At 42.7% G+C, this 22528-nt stretch overlaps 1 protein-coding gene across 4 annotated transcripts in view; it reads left to right on the plus strand.

Annotated features, from left to right (window-relative positions):
* The window catches only part of LOC126248455 (thrombospondin type-1 domain-containing protein 7A-like), a 1193762-nt gene that overhangs the window by 905390 nt on the left and 265844 nt on the right, over positions 1–22528 (plus strand). For all 4 annotated transcript variants that reach the window (XM_049949448.1, XM_049949449.1, XM_049949450.1 and 1 more), the window contains one exon: positions 20561–20756. In XM_049949448.1, coding sequence (XP_049805405.1) covers positions 20561–20756 — 196 coding nt within the window. The remainder of the gene's footprint in view (positions 1–20560; positions 20757–22528) is intronic.

The following is a 22528-nucleotide window of genomic DNA, read 5'->3' on the forward strand; positions in this document are numbered from 1 at the left end:
GTGGCGGTGCGGTCCCCTACGGCACTGCGTAGGATCCTACGGTCTTGGCGTGCATCCGTGCGTCGCTGCGGTCCGGTCCCAGGTCGACGGGCACGTGCACCTTCCGCCGACCACTGGCGACAACATCGATGTACTGTGGAGACCTCACGCCCCACGTGTTGAGCAATTCGGCGGTACGTCCACCCGGCCTCCCGCATGCCCACTATACGCCCTCGCTCAAAGTCCGTCAACTGCACATACGGTTCACGTCCACGCTGTCGCGGCATGCTACCAGTGTTAAAGACTGCGATGGAGCTCCGTATGCAACGGCAAACTGGCTGACACTGACGGCGGCGGTGCACAAATGCTGCGCAGCTAGCGCCATTCGACGGCTAACACCGCGGTTCCTGGTGTGTCCGCTGTGCCGTGTGTGTGATCATTGCTTGTACAGCCCTCTCGCAGTGTCCGGAGCAAGTATAGTGGGTCTGACACACCGGTGTCAATGTGTTCTTTTTTCCATTTCCAGGAGTGTATTTTTATGTTTGGGCACGTAAACTGTACTTGCATCGAAAGTAATTACTTTGGATACATAAAATCGCAGAGGTGACGGCTTCAACTAACTTTTATTACTTATAAAACGCAATTTATATTCTGTAAGAATATTAAATACACAATGAACTAACACTGAATGTTGTGCGGTTCTAATTATGTGCAAAACAAACAACGAAAAAAAATTAAAAAATAAAAATCAAAGAAGTCTTCGGTTCCCATTGTCTCTCTTACACATTCATTTGTGCTTCTTTCCCTACCAATTGTACCAATAAGCCAGGCAATCCTAACATTTTCTAGGTCATTTATGTAGTGTAACAGAACTACCGAACCATAGTTTTGATAGACCGCAACTCTAATCCTGGCCTATAGAATTTCTCTTGCCTCCGTAGCGCTTCTGCCAATCCCATAATATGAATTCTGTATTCCTTCAAGTAATAGAGCAAATTTTCCCTTTAAGAACGGGCTGACTGGATTTTTCAAAACTTTACTGTGTCCGAATGTTTACTATTCATTACTTTATATGAGGTTAACGGAATGTGCCTCAATCACTCTCGCAGTAAGATTTTTGAAATCCCTTGGGACTGCACCTGACTGTGCTACGCTAATTACGGACATAAGCATTTTACATAACCTGCCATTAAGATTTGCATTAATAAATGACGACAGCGTTCGGAGTTGATTCTATACTGTCCGGGATTTAGGGATGGGTACATCGTAGAACAAGTCTCTGGGCACTCGGTGCAATGATTGTGTCCGCTGGATTCTGACTTACTTCTAAGTCCTCCTATGTCCGGTACTGGCTGCTGTTGGGCTGGACGAACCTTGGGATAGGACGAGTCCGTGGCAACTGCGGCGCAGGTGCAGATGCGCGGTCCGGCAGCGCCGGGGTCAGCTGAGGCTGGGGATGTGGAACTGGGCTGGAATAACACGCTGGCGGGGGCAGTGAGGCCAGCCAGGAAGCAGCAGGCGGGGTGCCCGGCTCTGATAAACCGCACTACAGTGGCGGAAAGTTGAGAGCACTGAAGGCTGGAGCAGGGGGTGGCAAGCATGTACTGCGTACGGGCTGCCGTTTTCCAACTGTAATGTCCGCCCCATGTTTATATTATAATCAGCTATATTGTACTTTGTACGCTTTAGCTTTAGAAATTCGGCGTAGTTTCTTTCCGTGGCCACGTGGCAGCCATAACAGTACATTTATGTTGTGCAGTTCGGCACATTTTGCAAATCGTACAGCACTGTTTCCGGACGTGGCCATATCTAAGGCAATTTGTAGCGCTGCATGACATTCTGAACATAAGGATGTACAATCCACCTCGTATTCATAATGGTGGCCGTTTAGGAAGTCTCTGACCCACGAAAGTAATTTTAACTGACTGAGGTGGGACATATGTAACATCTCCGTGTCTCGAATCTTTTTTCAGCATATGGTGAGCATCAAGAATTTCCATTTCTGAGTCCGGTTCCTTCGAATTTCTTCGTCTGCTCACCCACTGAGCTGATCTGAACCAACCTGCATGCGGTTTTTACCTTATATTGATGATGGCATCCTTTACGCCGGGCATAACCTTACGGATTAGTTTGCTTAGTGACAAGGGGTGCTGTAGACCAACGTTATGACTGGATTTGCTCATAGGTTGAGACGTAAAAAAAATGTTCAAATGTGTGTGAAATCTTATGGGACTTAACTGCAAAGGTCATCAGTCCCTAAGCTTACACACTACTTAACCTAAATTATCCTAAGGACAAACACACACACCCATGCCCGAGGGAGGACTCAAACCTCCACCGGGATCAGCTGCACGGTTGAGACTTACCTTCGGCGTGTATGAGAAACCGACCACAGTCATCTAATCCGTATCGGTGGGAGACGTATACTGTATGTTCCCTGTCCCATTAATCTGGCTGCTCTTTCAGTGCGGTGCTCTGTCATACCGTACTCCCAGGGTAGGATACACTATCGTCTACACCAATTTTCATCTCGTAATTACCACCCGAGTTCCCTCGATCCTCTCTATCATCGATGACGACAGCTGTTTTTAGACTATTTGTTGGATTCCCGTTCACATGCTACAGCAGCCTTCATACGCTCCATTTTGCGTACACTGAGTTCCGACCTATTGTTGGCCACGACTCGTTCACGTTTATTGCTGTCTTTAATGTTTCTTTCAACATAGCATGGGTCCGAACCGTTTCTGTATTTAGTTTAAGACCTACTCGTTTCTCTGGAAAGCCACTTGAATAGTTCTCCATAAATTCACTGTCTTCTTCCTCACCTGATCCTACACTGATACCTTCTAGCCGTGTATTGCCCTGATTTCATTAACACTCATACAATTTATTCAACGTAATGCTATCCGTCGTTGATGTCACATTGTCATGTGAAAGTCCACTTGCCACCTGTCCTCCACTGACAGCTTCCATTATGCGGGAAGCCCTAGAGGCTAAGATCTCGTCAAAATTCCACACGATTTCATTAGCGTATTTGAATGCTATTATATTTTCACTGACAATGTTTCTTAGTGACGCCTCACTTAATACCACAAGCACACACACTTTTAGTCAGTAAGAGGGCTGCCTCGGCTACGATTCGATGCGACGGATTTCGACACAGACTATTTAGAGTAGTTGATTGTGACGAGTGCATACCAAATGCAGCGAGGAAATCGCATTATGTTCTACACTGATTTGCAAAACTTAAGGATTAAAGTAACTTTCACGTGACGTGCCACTGCCACGTAACATGTCTTGACGAAACTAGGAATATGCTTACAAACATCCGCTGCACCAGAGTACCGAAGGTAACTGAAAGAAATGCTCAAGGAGATGACCAAAGATGACTTCTGTTCAAAGACAATAATAACACTTAAGTCACTGCGATTTATGATGGTCTCTTGGATATTAAAGAAGGCAGGACATGGTTCTCAAGAGGGTGTGCGATCACCATGGACTGCAATGCATGCTCTGCACAGTCCTACTCAGTTAGTCACAAGGTTGATAAACATTTCTTATGTAGGGTTCAAATGGTTCAAATGGTTCAAATGGCTCTGAGCACTATGGGACTCAACTGCTGTGGTCATCAGTCCCCTAGAACTTAGAACTACTTAAACCTAACTAACCTAAGGACATCACACACACCCATGCCCGAGGCAGGATTCGAACCTGCGACCGTAGCAGCAGCGCGGCTCCGGACAGGAGCGCCTAGAACCGCACGGCCACCGCGGCCGGCTTATGTAGGGCGTTCCACAGTTGTTCAGTGGTCGTTAGTGCACGTGGACGAGCTACAGTACGTCTCCCCAACGTTCCCACTCGTGTTCGATGGGATTAAAGTCGGAATCACTGGTAGGCTAATCCATTCGCCAAATGTCCTCTCGTTCCAAGAGCTCTTCCGCCTACTCACTGCGATGCGGTCGCACATACTCACCCATAAAAATGAAGTCAGGGCCGATGGACCCCTGAGAAGACGCACATGGGGAAAGAATACGTCCATGCAACACGATGCCTTTCCACACCATAACACCTGGCCTACCAAACCGATCAGTTTGGCGATTTTCCTGAATGCATAATGTGTTTTTAGCTCTCGCCATATGAGGGTACTACCGGCGTTGTCGAACATGATCGTTTTTGGTGACGCTGGTTTTACGGTGTGGGTAAGTATGATGTTGCATGGGCATACTGACCTCCAAATCTCTAAACACAGTACACTCACCGGTCAACGTAATTGTAACACTGTACTCCTTCCTCATATCCGACTTTTCAGGGGTCGCACTCAGCCCTGACTTCGTTTCTGTGGATGACAACGCGCGTCCGCGTCGAATAGCGCAGGTGGAGGAATTCTTGGAATGAGAGAATATTTGGCAAACTGACTGGTATGCCCACTCTTCCGACATAAATCCCATCGAGTACGTGTGAGATGCGTTGACGGGACGTATTGCAGAACGTCAGCTTGCACCAACAACGATTCAGCAGTTCACAAAACCGCTGGCGGAGGAATGGAACGCGTTACAAGAATTCCTTAAAGACCTTGCAGCACGTTGCAGAGCATGCTTTGCCGGCCGTGATCATCACACACCCTATTAAGAAACAAGTCACGCCTTTCTTTAACTTCTTGGTATAAAATGTGTTCTCACCTTTCTACATGTTCGTAATTTAAATATACATTTGTACCTATATTTTCACCACATAAGCTACCGTACTAAGAGTACCAGGATAGCTTTACTTCGTATTCCATGTATTAGGAAAATCGACCGCACATACCTTTCCGAATAACCTTGAATTTAAAATGGGATTTTCACTCTGCAGTGGAGTGTGCGCTGATATGAAACTTCCTTGCAGATTAAAACTGTGTGCCGGACCGAGACTCGAACTCGGGACCCCTTGCCTTTTACGGGCAAGTGCTCTACCATCTGAGCCACCCAAGCACGACTCACGACCTGTCCTCACAGTTTCAGTTCTGTAGAGTTGCCCGCGAAAGGCAAAGGTCCTGAGTTGGAGTCTCGCTCCGTCACACAGTTTTAATTTGCAAGGAAGTTTCAATCCTGAATTTCTTTAATACTACTGCCGCGGTCATTGCATTTCTGGGTGGTACTGAAATAGTCGTTAATTCAATTACGAATCCGAGTTCTCTGGATTTCCTGCTACGCTATCTGCTGCTTTGTTATGTCTAATACCTGAGCGCTACTTTAACCAATTAAATGATCGGCAGTTTCCTCACTAATTCCATCAGATCAAAAATATAACTGTTAATAGAATACATCCAACTCAGAGTCCCTAACTGATCGAAAGAAATTCTAGAGTTAATAAGAATTGGTATTTTTCTTCCTTTTTTAATTGCAGCTACTTTGCATTATTAACACTAATGAAAACTTCTTTCCCTACCTGTAACGTAGTAACACGATCTTCGCAACCAGTTGCCTCACGTGTTATATATCTGCCAGTACACACACACACACACACACACACACACACACACACACACACACACACATACATTCGACCACTACCCACCGCGATACTGAATGCCGTGTGGTGGAGTTACGATCACATGACCCGGTTAGAAAACTATATGATCGGGGCAGAGATGAAAGGGGAATCGTTGTAGCGGCATTACGGGTCACAAATGGGAAAATACACTGATATAAGTGACTTAGACAAAGGGCTGATTGTTGTGGCCTGACGCCTGCGAACAAACGTCTGGAAAATGGAGAAGCTTGTCGGCTGCTCTCGTGCTTCTGTCGTGAGCATCTATGGCAAGTTGTTGTAGGACGGTGAAACCACGAGTCAGCGACAAGATGTTGGACATCAGCGTCTCATCACAGAGCACTGATGTCGGCGGCTAGCCCGCCCTGTAAAGTGGTATATCTGACAACACTGGAGAAGGGACCGCGGATCAATGGAAACGGTTAGACTGGTCGGAAGAATCACATTTCGTGTTACACCAGGTCGACAGTCGTGTCTGGAGGGACATTCACCTGGAATTCTATGTGACCTATGGTAGTTTCCTAAGGTACCATAACAATTGTGGACTGTGCGAACATTATTGCGAACCACCAGTATCGCTTCATGCTTGATGTCTACACTGCAGCGATGCCATCTTCCAGCAGGATAACAGTCCGTGTCTCAGGGACAGAACCGTCCTGCAGTGGTTCGAGGAACATGATGGTGAATTCACGTTGACGCCTTGGTTAACATATTCGCATGATCTGAACTCGGTGGAACACATCTGAGACGCTATATGGTGTCAGCTCGGCACACACATACCATCGGCAACTAGTTTATGCGAATTGCGTTACCTGTGTGGTGTCACTGACATCTGCAGTCCTACTAAAGACTTCTCGAATCCATGCCACACGGAATAAATGCTGTATTGCGCTCCAAAGGTGAACCAACGCCCTATTAAGCAAGAGGGAAATAATTTTTAGCACATCACTGTGTACGCAGATAAACTGGTCATCCGCTTCCCAGTTAATTCACCAGAACGTTATTATCGCTCATTTGTTGATTAAAACGGATTATTAGGCAAAATACGTCAGCTACCAGATGCTTTACATATGCAGACATCGTCTGTATATTGCAGAACCTAAATTGCAATACTAAATACACTTAGGAAAACAAACCACAACACCAAGAAAAATTTGTGCGACATAAACTAAACTTGGTAGGCGTGTTTCTACACCTGGAAGTTGATGTTTGAATGTTTGAAATTTCGCGCCAGTCGCATAACACTGGCCCTAGTAGCGCCCTTATGAGGATGCAAATCAGGTTTGCTTTAAATACACGCGGTAACGGTCATGAGCGTTAGATTGCTTAGAGACTGGATGTGGTGAGTTGATGTTACTCAAGAACGCCATTAAGTTGACATGAATGCCACCTCACTGAGTTTGAACGAGGTCGTGTAATAGAGCTACGAGAAGCAGGATGTTCATTCTGCTTCACTACTGAAAGAATTGATATCAATATTCCACTGTACGTGATTGCTGACTGCGGTGGACTCGAGAATGTACGGTCGCAAAAAGACCGAGCTCCAAAGGGTCACATTGCATTACCGATAGAGAGCTAAACAAATTACACCGCCTGACAAAAAATATAAACCTCCACGAAGCCTTGGTCAGATATCAATGCAACTTCGTACATGTACACATCATCAGGGGATATATAAATGATCAGAGTCGTAATTCCCTGTGACAGCTAGACCGGTCCCATGAGTACATTAGTATTGTTCATTTTTTGTGTTGTTACCTGACCTGATGCGGTATACAAGTTGCATGAGCAGCACCAAATGCTGAGTGATGAATTTCTAGGACACAGAGATGCTGTGTACTTATGTGAGGCAATGTTATGAGCAACTGACATAGTATCAAAGTGGTCTCATTATTGACATCCATTAGGCTAGCAATCGTGCAATATCCCGATCTGCAGGGCATTCCAATGTGACTGTGGCCCGATGTGGGACTTCATGGGAACTTGAGGGCAGGCATACTCGTTGTCAAGATTACAGCCGCCCACGTCTGATCACCACAAAAGAAAAAACGGTTCAAATGGCTCTGAGCACTATGGGACTTAACTTCTGAGGTCATCAGTCCCCTAGAACTTAGAACTACTTAAACCTAACTAACCTAAGGACATCACACACATCCATGCCCGAGGCAGGATTCGAACCTGCGACCGTAGCAGTCACGCGGTTCCAGACTGTAGTGCCTTTAACCGCTTGGCCACCACGGCCGGCCATCACAAAAGAGAATCGCGGTAGTGTACACCAAGCACGTCGTAACTGCTTCACATCTGCGCAGCCTTCGTAAGTCCATCAAGAACAAACGGCCTGCGCTACCCATTGAGGGATTGATTCTGCTCCACGATAACGTGCTTCTGCATCAAGGTCACACGAAGTGTAATGGCCAAGCTCAAGTGAGAACAGCTTGGGCAAAAAAAAGAAAAAAAAAAGGGGGGGGGGGAAGCGCTTCAACTCGGACGACGAACTGGACACAGTGGAGGACTGACTGTTGTCACAGCCACAGGATTTCTGAGAAACAGTGAGATAGTTGCGTTCAGGCCTTCAATTATAACTACAGTGTCGTTTCGTATCTTTTCTTTTGAACCCCTCATGCTTACGGTTAGTATTATGTGAGCCAATATCAGAGACAGTGTGGCAAGCAATATGTGTCGTTCCACAGACATGATATGTGAGGGAGAACAATCACTCGCACATTAGGCACAGTAGCAAAGGGACATTCTAAATCTGCTTAGACTGCAAGCTGAAACTGTGACTTATATCCAAAGTTCTTAAACTGTAAGAGTTTTGACTGCTTCATTGTGCACATCGACGTTCACGGCGCTCTTCCTCTGACAATCATTCTGATGCAAAAAAAGGCAAGGAAACAGATCTATTTTCTTATTCTTCTTCTTCTTCTTTTTTGTTGCATCTTTCATTTCCTTTTCTTCAAAAAATGGTTCAAATGGCTCTGAGTACTATGGGACTCAACTGCTGAGGTCATTAGTCCCCTAGAACTTAGAACTAGTTAAACCGAACTAACCTAAGGACATCACAAACATCCATGCCCTAGGCAGGATTCGAACCTGCGACCGTAGCGGTCTTGCGGTTCCAGACTGCAGCGCCTTTAACCGCACGGCCACTTCGGCCGGCTTTCCTTTTCGTGAACACCCATCTAATCTCGGCTTTAATGTACTCACTTTTGCGGAACACACCCTCCAAGTGTTGTATAAGGGGAAGTCAAATGAAAACGAGGCATATGGAAAAAATTAAGAAAACTGTGTTTAATCGTCGTAAGTGTTAATCCATTTACCCCTCTATGATACAAGACGGATAATACCTTCATGAAAAAATTGTTTGCTGATGTCTACGGAGCCATGATTGTTCCCCGGCGTGTAACTCTGTCCGAAGCAAATCGACGACCGAGATTGTCCTCCCTCTGGCCTACAAAAATATGGAAATCACATGGGGAAGAGACTTCGACTGTATGGAAGGTGTGTTAGGACTTCCCAGCGAAACTTCTGCAGCTTTTTCGAAGAAAATTTCGCAACACGTGTGCGACCATTGTCCTGCAACACAATGGTGCCGTCCGACAACATTCCGGGGCATTTGGATTTGATTGCACGCTTCGCTTTTAGCGAAGTGTCCACGTAGCGCTGTGCTTTAATTGTGGCGTCGCGTTCCAGAAAGTCAACGGGCAACGGATCCTTGCAGTCAAAGTCCAAGGTCATCATGACTTTCCCGGAGCTTGCGTGCCCGTTGTTTCTACTACGATGCAGAGCTTTCGCTGGGAAGTCCTTACACATCCTTCATACAGTCTCGATCCCTCCCCATGCGATTTCCACATTTTTAGAGCCCTGAAGAAAGTCATTCGTGGACGTCGATTTGCTTCGAACAAAGAGGTGCACGCCTAGGTATAATCATGGTCCGCTAGGCAACCGCAAACATTTTTCCATGATGGCACTGACCAACTTTTCTTACAGTGGGATAAATGTATTTACAGTTATGGCGATTACCTTACAAATAATGAGCAGTTTACTTACTTTTTCCCTTCTCTCTCGCTTTTATTTGACTGCCCCTTATATCTCGACTGATTGGATTTTCTTGTCACAGATTACGTTAATGGTAGGCTAGACCATGCAGTTTATAGGAAGAAAGCCATACACACCTGTACCTGCATGCAACCAACTGCCACTACCCGGAGCTGCGACATACAGTGCCACACACACTGGCACATAGGGCTCTCTTCCGTGACAAAGAAAGCCTTCTAGCCGAGCTACAACGCCTGAAGAATTCTTTCATAAAAATGGGTACAGTGAAGCCAAAATTAGGTGGGCGGTCAAGAAAACAAAATGGGCACCAAACCACGAAGGAGAGGAACTTTTCTTCTTTATGTGAGGACCACACTGAGCCAACATCACAAAGTTGCTCGGAAAGAGAGACGTAAAACTTGTCTTCCAACCGCCTCGGTAGACGAAAGATATTCTTGGTTCTGCGAACGAACCACTGAAACTCAACGTACCAGGAACATATACGAGAGCATCCCATGTATGTGTGGTGGCTGATACCAAGAGAAAACGCCTCTCTGTACCTCGAAAAGCTGCCAGAAACACACCGGGTTTGTACGTCTGAGACACACAGAAAAATCAGCAAGGGCAGAGTACAATCTACCTCACCCCATCTCTGATCCCCCCCCCCCTCCCCTCCTTTTCCATCCGACCATCCTGCCCACCCCCTAACCGCATGAGAACATGGCGCCTTGGCCAGGTGAATGGGACTTTCGCCTCACTTGTGTAAATATATGGACGTCCGCAATATCTGGAAAATTCGTCAGAAGATGACACGATCCTCTTTCCAGTCGCGGCAGTATCACAATGCCGTCACCCGAGAAGAAACCCGAGAGCTTTTCGACAAGTAAAAATTATTTCATCAAAACTAACTTCAGAAACCGATGTAGTCTTTCTTCATTCACATAGAACGACTTTTTAGAGGCTCAGCAAAGGACATGAAATCCCACTTCATGGACGCCGGTACACTAGATACACATCCGAGAACTTTTCGAGTACGGCTGGTTGCGTGTCTGAAGGATAAAAAAGGTCAAATGGCTCTGAGCACTATGGGACTCAACTTCTGTGGTCATTAGTCCCCTAGAACTTAGAACTAGTTAAACCTAACTAACCTAAGGACATCACACATCCATGCCTGAGGCAGGATTCGAACCTGCGACCGTAGCGGTCACTCGGTTCCAGACTGCAGCGCCTAGAACCGCACGGCCACTTCGACCGGCTCTGAAGGATAGCAAGGCTGTATTCGAAAAGTTGCTTCTCAGATGTGTATTCCATTCTTTTGGTTCACGAGTACCACAGAGAGATTTAGATTCCATGAAGATATCGATTCTGTCAATCAATAGTCAGACAACACGTCAGACACATTAATTTGCCACAGTATTCTATTCGCCGTGGAGACACGGACGTGAGAGTTTTTCTTTAGCTTCATTAAAGCTCTGTGAATACGAGAATATCCTCTCTTCATTTGGCTCGATCTCAGCCATTTCGCTCAGTAAGGGCTGCATAGTGAAGACTCTGTTGTGCTGACTGCAACTGGTGATGACTTATCTATTATTCCACGCTTTTGGTGATTCAGTCGACCATCTTCAGGTGTAAAATTATATAAATTAGATTATTTTACTAGTTACTAATTAGCATAGATGAATTTTTTCAGCAAAAAGTACAATGACGAACTGTGTATTATGTGACAATTTCTTTCACTTCTTGTAAAACGTAAATAAAAGTGTAACATCATACCTACGTTGCAAAAAATGCTTCCCTCTAGATACAATACTCATTTTATTTGCTCACCATGGCATGGTACAAGAGTATTTAGTTATTATCGTAGTTGAGTGGTAATATTCAGCACACTGGTGCGGCAGCATATTAATGTATCTGCGCAATACGCATTGAAATGCTGAGTAACTGTTATTTCAACACATGAACCGTGTGGAATCTATTGCATTTTCTCCTTAAAAGTCCGAATAATGTTTCCATAAACTCTATAGACAGAGATACACCACATGTTTTTTACATCTAGTACATGTTGGATGGCGTAACTTGCGGACAGCACGTTCTTAAACTTCTCCATATCCTAGAACGTCATACACTGTATAGTCTCCGATGTGTCAGATATATACACAGTTGCCTGATTAAAATTGAATACTTAGAGAACAAATTATGATGACATCTGGCAGCTGATCTACGCCTTCTAGCATTGTAACAATATATGCCGAATAATCACATAGTTGTGTTAACGTTCCCGGTTATAAATTTGTTACTGACAGCGAGAGACAAAAATTCGAAAGAAATGCAGAATTTTCGAATTTCTCGTTAACATTTTAACTTATTTCGTTAACTTAACGATTGTATTGTATTGTATGGAACTGGTGACCTAGAAACAAGGGAGAGGCTTCGTCACCGCCGTAGCCCTCAGTGGTTCACAACACCACAACTGGCTACAGCAGTCCACTCACCACACCGCCGCCCCATACCGAACCCAGGGTTATCGTGCGGTTCGGCTAACAGTGGACCCCCTGGGAACGCCTCACACCAGACGAGTGTAACCCCAAATGTTTGCTTGGTTGAGTAATTATAGTGTACGCGTACGTGGACACAGTGTTTGCGCAGCAATCGCCGACGTAGTGTAACTGAGGCGGAATAAGGGGAACCAGCCCGTATTCACCGAGGCAGATGGAAAACCGCCTTAAACCATCCACAGACTGGCCGGCACGCCGGACCTCGACGTTAATGCGCCGGGCGGATTCGTGCCGGGGACTGGCACGCCTTCCCGCCCGGAAAGCAGTTAGACCGCACGGGTAACCGAGCGGGCTAACTTAACGATTACTTATCTCGTCTTAGGTCACGGCTAAATATCGATCCATGCCCTGCTTTCCTATTTGGTTAATTATAGATGATGTCATCACTGCGATTACAGTACCTCTGGAAGTCACAATAGCGAAGGTGGGAATAGAAGCTGCAGTTCTCGTAGACTAACAGTGTAATAACTAAGGCACAGATTGCTGTGAGAAATTTCTTAAAATTAGCTCTGTAAATGCAATATTTAAACACCCACGCAAAATTATGAAATACTTTAAGGTGTATCAAAGAAGCATATTATCCGTTATCGAGAGCTTGAGAGTATAGAACCCTATTCTTTCTAACAATTATTCGCTGAAAATGTTGTTTTTCACAAAACGTTTCGTCGCTGGATAATTGTAAGAAATTCAAGAAAGTGTAAAATTATGTTTTTACCTTATTTATTGAGAATCAGGTCTTTTTAAAACTCGGCAATTGCAAGGTAACGCTTGTAATCAAGAGAAACAACCGCCGATAGTAGCTGAATACATCAGTGAACTTCTGGAGCATGCCACAACGCTTAAATATTTGAGATTTATAATACGAAACAATATCAAACTGAAAAATTATTTAAATAAAAATAGAATTTTAATGTACACCTTTTTAAATCGGACTAAATAGTATAAACTAATTTTGTGGGATCCTGTCCACTCGTTTAATATAGGGTGCCTAGGAAACTGTTTTTTCGGATAGTTAGACAACAGTTCAAGCAAATCATATTAATGGAGTGAATTACTAATCATTTTGTGGAGCAGTTCTTCTTGTAGTCTCCGTGCTTGCTAAGAAAATGGGATGAGAAGTTCTGCCTTATGCAAGACACCTTTTTTTCTTTTGTTTCACCCATACATGTTTCAGCACTTCTGTGCTATCGTCAGTGGGTTCTATTTTTATTTTTAACTATAAATTTGTTGTTAACATATTAACATTTGCGTCGTTTACAACATTATGTAAAAGTTGCATTTATAACTTAATTGGCGTAAAGTAACATACCTTACATTATGTTATAGTCCTCTTGTTTTGGTAGCTGTTATGCTACACGATATACAACTTGTCATCTGCAAACAGCAAAACGTAATTTATTTTCTGTTTGTTATGCATTTACGAACGGAAATAAGACTGTATCACGTTTTCTTTCTGTAACTTACAGTTTTGAAGTTGTGGTACGTTTCCCGGCGTTGCTGGCGAAGTAAATAGGCTTACTTCTTTTGCCTGTGTTCGCGTGGCAATGCAGTTTTTCCGATTACTCAAAACGTAGGCGGAGTTTTCGCTACCATTACGTGTTGTTGTGGCTGTGTGGCGTTCATTTCTTTCGTAGCGTGTTCTGCTGGGTGAAATGCGCGAGTTTGAATTGTATTTGGTGTTAGTGGTGTGTGGTTTATGTGGGTTTTCGTGTGTGTGATGAGTACTGGGGCAGAGAGAGAGAGAGTGAGAGAGAGAGAGAGAGAGAGACTGAAAGAAAGAAAGAAAAGAGAGAGACAGAGAGAGAGAGAGGGGATTTTTGTGTGTGTGTGTGTTACTTGTATAGTTCTTCTCTTGTGGCGAAGAGAATTTTGTTGCTCAGTGATGTGTATTCATTGAGTAATTTCTTTCCTTGTGCTATTGATTTTTGGATGTGGTAGTTTTCTTCTATAGTTAATTTTTGGTATAGGCTGCTGCTAGTTTTTAGGATGTGAAGGTCAGTTTCAATGTTTTTTGGGTGGTGGTTGTGTGCGACCAGGTGGTCTGCAAATGTTGAGTGTGTGCTATTGCTTTTCAGTGCTCTGAGGTGTTCATTACATCTGGTTCTGAAGGTCCTGCATGTTTGGTCCACATATACAGATTGACAGCAGTTGCAAGTAAGTTGGTAGATGCCAGACTGGCTTTATTTGTCAGTGTTGGTGGTAATTCTTCCGAGTCTGCTCTGTATTGTGTTGTTGGTTATGTATGCTATGTTGAGTCCTTGTTTCTTTAGTATATTACCCACCCTGTGTGTGACTTTGTTGTTGTAAGTCATTATGTGCCATTTGGTGCTTACTGTCTGCTGATTTGTTGTGTGATGAGTTGTGTTTGTATGTGTGTGTGTTTCATGGTTATGTGCTTGTTTGTTTTTGTATTTTGTGGTTTATTTTGTCTATTCTCCTTGCGTCATATCCATTCTCCCGTGCAATTTGTTTTATGGGAATTTTGTTCAGCCAGTGAAGTAAATATCTGAAGCTGGCTTCTTTGTGGGTTATGGGGTGATTGGATTGGTTATGATATAATTTCAATGTACACACACATCCCAACAGAAGAAAGCATCAACATAATAGAAAGAAACCTCCAACTGCAAGGAAACATACCCAGTGAGTGTGGGTTTTCTGTAGATTGTGAATTCATGTTTGTTGTTTCTCTTGTGTATAGTGAGATCTAAGAAATTAAGTTTTTCATCTGTTTGTGTTTCTATGGTGAATTGTATTTGTGGGTGGATGTAGTTTATGTTATCATGAAGTTCTTTTATGCGGGACAGTGGTTCATCTATTAAGCAAATTATGTCACCTACGTACCTATTCCAATATATTATTTTGTACTGTTTTGGTATTACTATTTTGTCAAAGATTTGTTTTTCTATTTGGTTGAGGAAAATGTCAGCTAGGAGGCCACTGATTGGGGATACCATGGGTAGTCCATCTTGTTGAGAGTAAAATCTGTTATTGAATGTGAAGTAGTTCTGTTCTGTGATGAGCCTGAGTATGGCTAATATTTCTTGTATGTTTGTTGTGGGTATGTTTCCTTGCAGTTGGAGGTTTCTTTCTATTATGTTGATGCTTTCTTCTGTTGGGATGTGTGTGTACATTGAAATTATATCAAATGAAACCAATGTTGCTGTGTTTGGTATGTTTTCATTTTTTATTTTTTCTATAAAGTCACTTGAGTTCTTTAGACTTCTGTTGTCAGTGTATTTGTATATTGTCTGTAGCAGAGTGTGTGTGCGTGTTTGGCTAAGTGGTATGTTGGTGCTTTGGTGAAGTTAATTAACGGACGTATGGGTATTCCGGGTTTGTGAACTTTAGGCAATGATTTTAGGGTGGGGGGCCTTGGGATTTTTCTGTATCATTTTTTTAATCTGTGTTTCTGTGAAAATTGTTTCTATGTTTCTCAGGGTTTTCTGTAACTTACTTTGGTTTCGGTTTGTTGGGTCACTTGTTAATTCTGTGATGTTGTTGCTTTGGATGAATTCTAATGTTTTGTGAATGTATTCCTGTTTGTTTATGACTACTATTGAATTACCTTTGTCAGATTTTGTGATGACTGCATTTTCTTGTGTTAATTTATTCTGTAGTTTTCTGTAGGTTTTTTTCTTCAGGAGTCCTAGTGTTTTCTTTTATTGTGGTTTTGTTCTCTTTGATTATATTTCTTATTTCCTCAGCAACTAGTTCTCTTGTTAGGTTTGCATTAAATTCAGGTGTGTTTCGTTTTTGTTGTTGCTTTATGATGTTTTCAGTTTCTGTTATGATATTTTCTACTGTTGTATGTGACACCATTGTGTTAATGTTATGTTTGGGACCCTTTTCAAGTAGGCTGCTTTCTTGTTCAGATAATTTTATGTCTGTTAGATTAATCACTCTTTTTGTGAAAGGTGTGAATTACAGTAAACTGAATTGACAATACTTAACTTTGCCTTTCCACAAAGAGGTGTCGCAAGCAATAGGCGACATGCAAGTAATGAATGTCCATCGATATATAGAATTTCCCTGCAAGCAGTTAATATACACGTAGATCACAAGCCACGGCTCGTGTTCTAGTGCTCTTCTAGTGCGGCCGAGACTAGCGGGAGCTGCGCATATATTCTCTTCGTATAGGTGCCGCTTCTGTCGTGGTGTCGTCCTGTCAGCGTTCTATTGGCTGACGTCGTCTCACAGCCTTCTCTGCTGTATCTTTGAGGCAGACAAGCCCGCGCTTGATGTTAAGCCGGAACAAATTTATCCTAGCCCCATACGGATTCCAAACCCTTTAAAGATAGTCCTGAAAATTTGTGCTTCTGAATTTATAATAGATATGACAAAACTTGTAAGTCTTATTACGAAAAACGTGGGACACATGCAATACATAATTGATACATGAATGGTTCACCTCCTATTATTTACTGAACACACCAATTCTTTTGTTATGACTCTTACAAGTATTGTCTTAACTCATTAAAAATTGACAAGCACAAAATTTCAGGGGTATCTCTTCGGAGTTACGAGTATCTTTTGGGCTATATATTATATTAAAGATTTATTTGCATTTAAATAATTATTTTCTGCTTTTAGTCACTTTATTTTTAAGAAAAAGCTTCACCCTTGTATACAACTGCTGCATATATTGCCCACCTCTCCTCCTCCCCCTTTCTCTGCCCACCTCCTCTTCTCCCCTGTCTCGGATCAGCTGTGGCAGTCCGCTTGCATACCGCCTGCAACACATTCTGATGCTACCTGCACATCACATCAGTCATGCAGGGCAGCCAAGATGTCAGGCGTGTTCGGACTTTTTCACTTCTACTGCCACCACTGTCAAACAGACCAACAAGAAAGCGAGTTGATATTGCATTGTCATTCAGATCCGATCTATGTTTAAAATTGCATATCTCTACCACTTCAGGAAGCTAGTTTAAAATAAAGTGCAAAATTTGTACTGAACAGACAAGAAAGTGAACCAATGAAAAGGTGTTAAAATATGTAGAATCGGTAGGAGTAAAGGAGATAGAACACTTTGATTACCTGAGTAAATTATAATAATGTACAAAGAATTTATGAAGGATGTGAAATTCTTAGGTACATACTGTCCAATACTTTTCCAGTCTGTAGGGGTCTTGCATACACTTGAGAGAAGACTTCATACACACTCAATTAGGATCATAACAAGTTAAAATATTTCAGGGTTCTCAGGGCATTTAAATGGCCCTCTCTGAAAGAAAGACAACGTTGTTCTTTCGAAACCGCGATGGATAAATTGGGACAAGCAGGAAACCTAAGTATCACATTAGATAAATTAAGGAATGTATAAAGACACCACTTACGTTTTTTCCTATAGGTTTGGAATTACTACACGAGTGGCAAATATTGGTACAGATCACCCTTTGCCATGCACGATTCTGAAGGTAATATACGTTACACAGATTCAACCAGGTATCTTAGACACCCCAAATACTTCCTAAAATGTTCTACGTATGCTTAAAGGAGCAAGTAATTATCCTGCAAATGGTGGACTTTTGTCTATTTTATCTTGAAAGATAATGAATTAACTATGGTTTTCTGTTTAATGGAACTCTGTATATCTTTAACTCTGTTAGAAACCCAGATGGGAAGAGGATATCAGTCGTGTGGTGCTCCTTAAGGTATGCAATGAAACTTCGGCAAAAATAACTAGTTAATTTTCTAAATACAAAGTTCAAGGCAGGCAGCACGTCATTGTTACCAAACTCAAAAATCCGTAGAAACCAATGATGTAGTCTAACACCAGTTGGTAGCTAAACTGAAAGTGCGAAGAAGTCGTTTATCTTTACAGAACCACCTTTCTTTGTTAATAACGTTTTACTGTCTGCCTCTAGTGCACATATATTTCAATAAATAATGGAAAAAATTAATAAAGTAGTTTAGCGTCCTGTTCCCGTCTAGATCATTAGAGAAAAATCTCGAACTCATACTGGCCAATGATGGGGAGAGGAAATAATTTTTAACTTTTACAGTATAAATGGACGGCCATATAAACCATGCTCCTCAGAATGTGCGTGCAGTCCGTTAACCGCTCTGCCACCTTTCTCTGTAACTGCTGCTAAGGTATTCAGTACGCCACGACTGGCGTTGAAGCAAGTAACGCTGTATGCTGGCGGTGAAGGAAGAAGGAGAGACGATAAACCTAATCGCCAAACAAGAGCAAACAATAGCCTTTTCATTTGGTGACTTCCTGTACAGAAATAATTGGAAAAGAAATAACTGGATGCTAGCAAACAAAGGAACAGCATCACAAGGTAAATCATTATTACTTACCGTCGAACCGCCGGAAGGGCTCTTAATGAGAATATCAAAAGTTACATAAAAAACTATGATCTCAACGGAAGCAAACAATGGAAATACAGAAAGAAGAATAACAGAAATAAACTGAAAAACGAGAAGTACCGATGTCTCCTTCAAATGTAGGCTATGGTTGTCTTTCTGCACAGAACCATCTTGTTATAACAATCGACACTGTTACGCAACACTCGGTAATCAAGTGAAAAAATAATAACGATTTCCTTCTCCCGTAACCGAACACTGTCCATAGTCTTGAGAGCTCCAACAGTTTGCGGGAAATACTGTCATTAAAATTCACGGAGCATGTTTTCACAAGTAGGACATCCATACAAAATGTACAAATTACTGAACGGGGGTGCTGCAGTGGTAAGTAACTCTATTGTTATTTGGGAGGAATATAAATCAGATCCCGATCCTATCACCGTCATTGAAGTTGTCTGTGTTTTCCGAAATTCAGTTCATGCGAATTCTGGGATGGCATATTAAATATCGCTACCGATTATCCATTGAGCTAGTTCCACGTTACTAAGTATCTCGTTGAGAAAAACGAAATTGAAACCTGAAATGAAAGTAAGGGAGAAGAGGGAAATTATTTGCAGAGAACTGTATCTGCGTCATTCTGCGACACGTGTTGCTGTAATTTCTGATCCACCCAAGTTTCCATCTACTGCGTCCTAACGTCAAAGCTGATTCCACCCGTATTTTAGCGTGGACTGATCTGAGAATCTTGCTGGCCACGGAAGTACCTCAGCATCAGACAGACAGTTCATAGAAACAAGTGCTACGTGTGCAGAGAATTGTCCTGTTGAAAAATGTCACCGTGATTTTATCACATGAGCTGCAGCTAACAGAATAAAAGACAATATATATATATTACTTGTCTTTTATCCTGTGGTGATCTGCTTTCATTCTTTCATTCCAGAGCTTGTCATTTTATGCTGGTTATCTTAAATCAACAAAAATATGGTGAGGATAATTCAGAAGTTCTTGTCTGTGTCTGAGAGGAGTATTAAAAAAACTATTGTGTGAGAAGAGACACAAGCACAAACAGGCAGTAAATCAGCTGAAAGCTGCAGATAAACTGTGGTGGCAAAAGACATGGGATAGCGATATGCACACTTACAGATGGCGTTAGTGTCGCGTACACAATATATATATATATATATATATATATATATATATATATATATATATATATATATATATATATATATATGCGCTCTCAGAAAATCACTGATCATCGTAGTCTACCACGTCGATACCACCACACTCTCCCAACACATCTCCACACACTCCACAGCGCCCAACGAAATTAAATCGCCTTCCTTTACCCGACCATGAAATCTGATCCCCTGTGATATATCTACCCGTCAAATAATGTCTAGGAGAACTCTACCACGCACCCGTTGTCAGGGCTCCCTTACCCCTCAATCCTCTCTACCCTCTTCCTAAGTCTTGGTTCGGAGCCATATCCCTATCCACTCATCCCTCATTCCTCCTCCAAACATCCACCATAAAAACTCCCTTCTATGCACTACCTTTAAATGGTACATTCCCACGATACCCTTATTCCTGACGGTCTATATCCTCTCATCTCTTCACTCAACTATGTCTCTACTTTAATCAGTCAACACATCGTCCTTTCCGTTTTCATTTATGCAACCATCGATCTGTTTTTATATGTTCGTGTGCAACAGTCATTTTCGATTCATCTGTGCCTATATTTTAATTAATCACCAAACCAACCTTTCATATTTTTAAATATGCAACTGACGATTTGTCTTTTTATTGCACAAAACGTTCAATTTTGTCAACCACCAAGTCCAGCTTTTATATATTTCAATCGTATGTAGCTGAAGAGTGGCAAATTGTATCCGCTAGGAGCCCGCACCCTGCCAACATGGGTGGGAGCAGGGCGGGAAGAGGGGGTGGGGGGGAGGGGGGTGAAAAACAATAAAGAAAAAAACCTCTCAGCAATGCAGCTGCCTTAAATTATTTTACAAGACTGACTGTTCCATTTACTCATGTGTCTGTAACTCCAAACTGAGCTGTGGCCTGTTCCCATAGAGAATGAATGAGATTTACTTTATTTATAGTTGAGTGTTGACATGAGCGAATGTGTTTGGCAGATGATCGTGGAAGAAGCGATGTGCGCACGCTCTGTGAAGAAGCCGCCAACTGAGGAGGCTTGTCTGCTGCCTTGCCCATTTGACTGCGTGCTGTCACCCTGGTCCAGTTGGTCGCCTTGCTCCCACAGCTGCACGTCGCGCGAAAAACTCGCCCTGCGCCAGCGCAACCGCACAGTCATCGCGCCGCCAGGAGTTGGTAAGTGCGAGCAGCGTCTAAATCCCCTACTACTGTTGAGCTATAACTTTACGGAATTGCGTAGAATAATTATCAACGTTGCCTATTATGTGTAACCACATTTGTTGCAATGACGTGAACATTACGACAGCAGTTGTAGAAAACATAAGCATAAATGATTTCAACATATCTTGCTAAGCCGTCAGTGTCCAGGGACAACTAGGTTCCATTCAGATACTTCGAAAATGATACCCGTGCTTGCTACGAAATGATTGAAATACTTTTCTTAGAACTTCACATTTTTTATTACAAACTTTGCTGCCATAACCGTAAAATCCCCTGCACTTTCATATAAACTTGCCAAAATCCTGAGATAGTTACATTAACAGCAAACACTGCTCATAACAGGTCCATTACATTGCCACCAGCCTGAAACTTAACCACTGCTCGGAAAAACTCTCTCCGCTACGCCTGACGCCTACGAACTACGAAAGACAATAAAGTATCAAAGACAAATTTAAAGATGTTATATAGATATTAGAATACAAACTACATGGGTTGGATAGAAAGTAGTGGCAACACTTCTGTAATATAAAGGAAGTGCGTCACATGGCTTGCCAGCTGTCTGTAGCTGATAGCAGATGGTCGGCTGAAGTACTAACGTGAGCAGCGACAGCAGCGTTTGATATATATCTGAAAGTGCGGGAGGCCAGTTCAAGCGCCCTAAGGCGTGCTTAGGAAACACGAAGAAGGTGCTCGGATCAAGACTGAATTAGCACTTAGTCGCAGCTTTTAGCAATGCTTCTTTCTGGCACTGCATCCCACTAACCTTCATGACAATGCACGATGCCAAACGTCGAACCCCGTGCAGGGGCTCCTGCATGCGTGGGCATGGGAGATACCGGAACATCCAATGTATTCACCCGATATTAGTCCGTGCGAGCTGTTCGCCAAATAAAGGAACACCTTCCTGGCAGGTCCTACAACACAAGAGAAGACATCATCCTTGCGAGACATCGATTGAGGTGGATGCGCTGACGGTGTAGGATGCCTTCCATCTGTGTGGGGGAAGGAGATGCGGGGCAATTTTGTTGAGGTCTGTACGGTGAATGTCTGCCAATTAAATACGGTATGAATTATAACCGTGTTGCCACTACTTTTTATCCAGCCCATTTTTTATAATAATTTTTTTGGTACTGGCATATTAAAAAGACGACATTCATGCGTCTTTGCAGAATATAATTTGTATTAATATTTATAATTATTATTTTAACGGATTCTGTTTTCATTGAATGTAAGAATCCCTGGATGACTATAATTATGCGTACAATTCTCAGATAAATTTGAAATCGGGCAAAGGACGTCAAACAAGGGTCGTTACAAGCGCCTGTTTTATCAACGACAATCCCGGTTAGCGTTAACAACTTTCATTACGTGCAAGAGGGAGCATTTGTTCGAGACAAGTCAAACTACAGAGTTGCGCTTTATTTTGAAAACAAAATTGAAGTCACCTGAGATACTCAGTACTTCAGAAAAATAATAAATAGAACAAAGATGTTATAAGCCAAAGCTACGTTGCGTGTCTTTTTCTCATATTTCCTGAAATAAAACGCTGTCCCAAGTTACTGGAAATTTAATTTTTCAGTTGGCTTAAGTCTATCCGGGAATTGCAAGTTCTACTGAAGTTTCCTAAATTTAGACTGTCCGAAAGGATGAACGTTTCCCTCCGATATCATCTAGAACGTAATTTCCACTTACCTACGCTTTAATTTGAGCTGGATTGCTTTTTTGAT

Source organism: Schistocerca nitens, chromosome 3 (assembly GCF_023898315.1).
Source record: "Schistocerca nitens isolate TAMUIC-IGC-003100 chromosome 3, iqSchNite1.1, whole genome shotgun sequence".
NCBI classification, from domain to species: Eukaryota; Metazoa; Arthropoda; class Insecta; order Orthoptera; family Acrididae; genus Schistocerca; species Schistocerca nitens.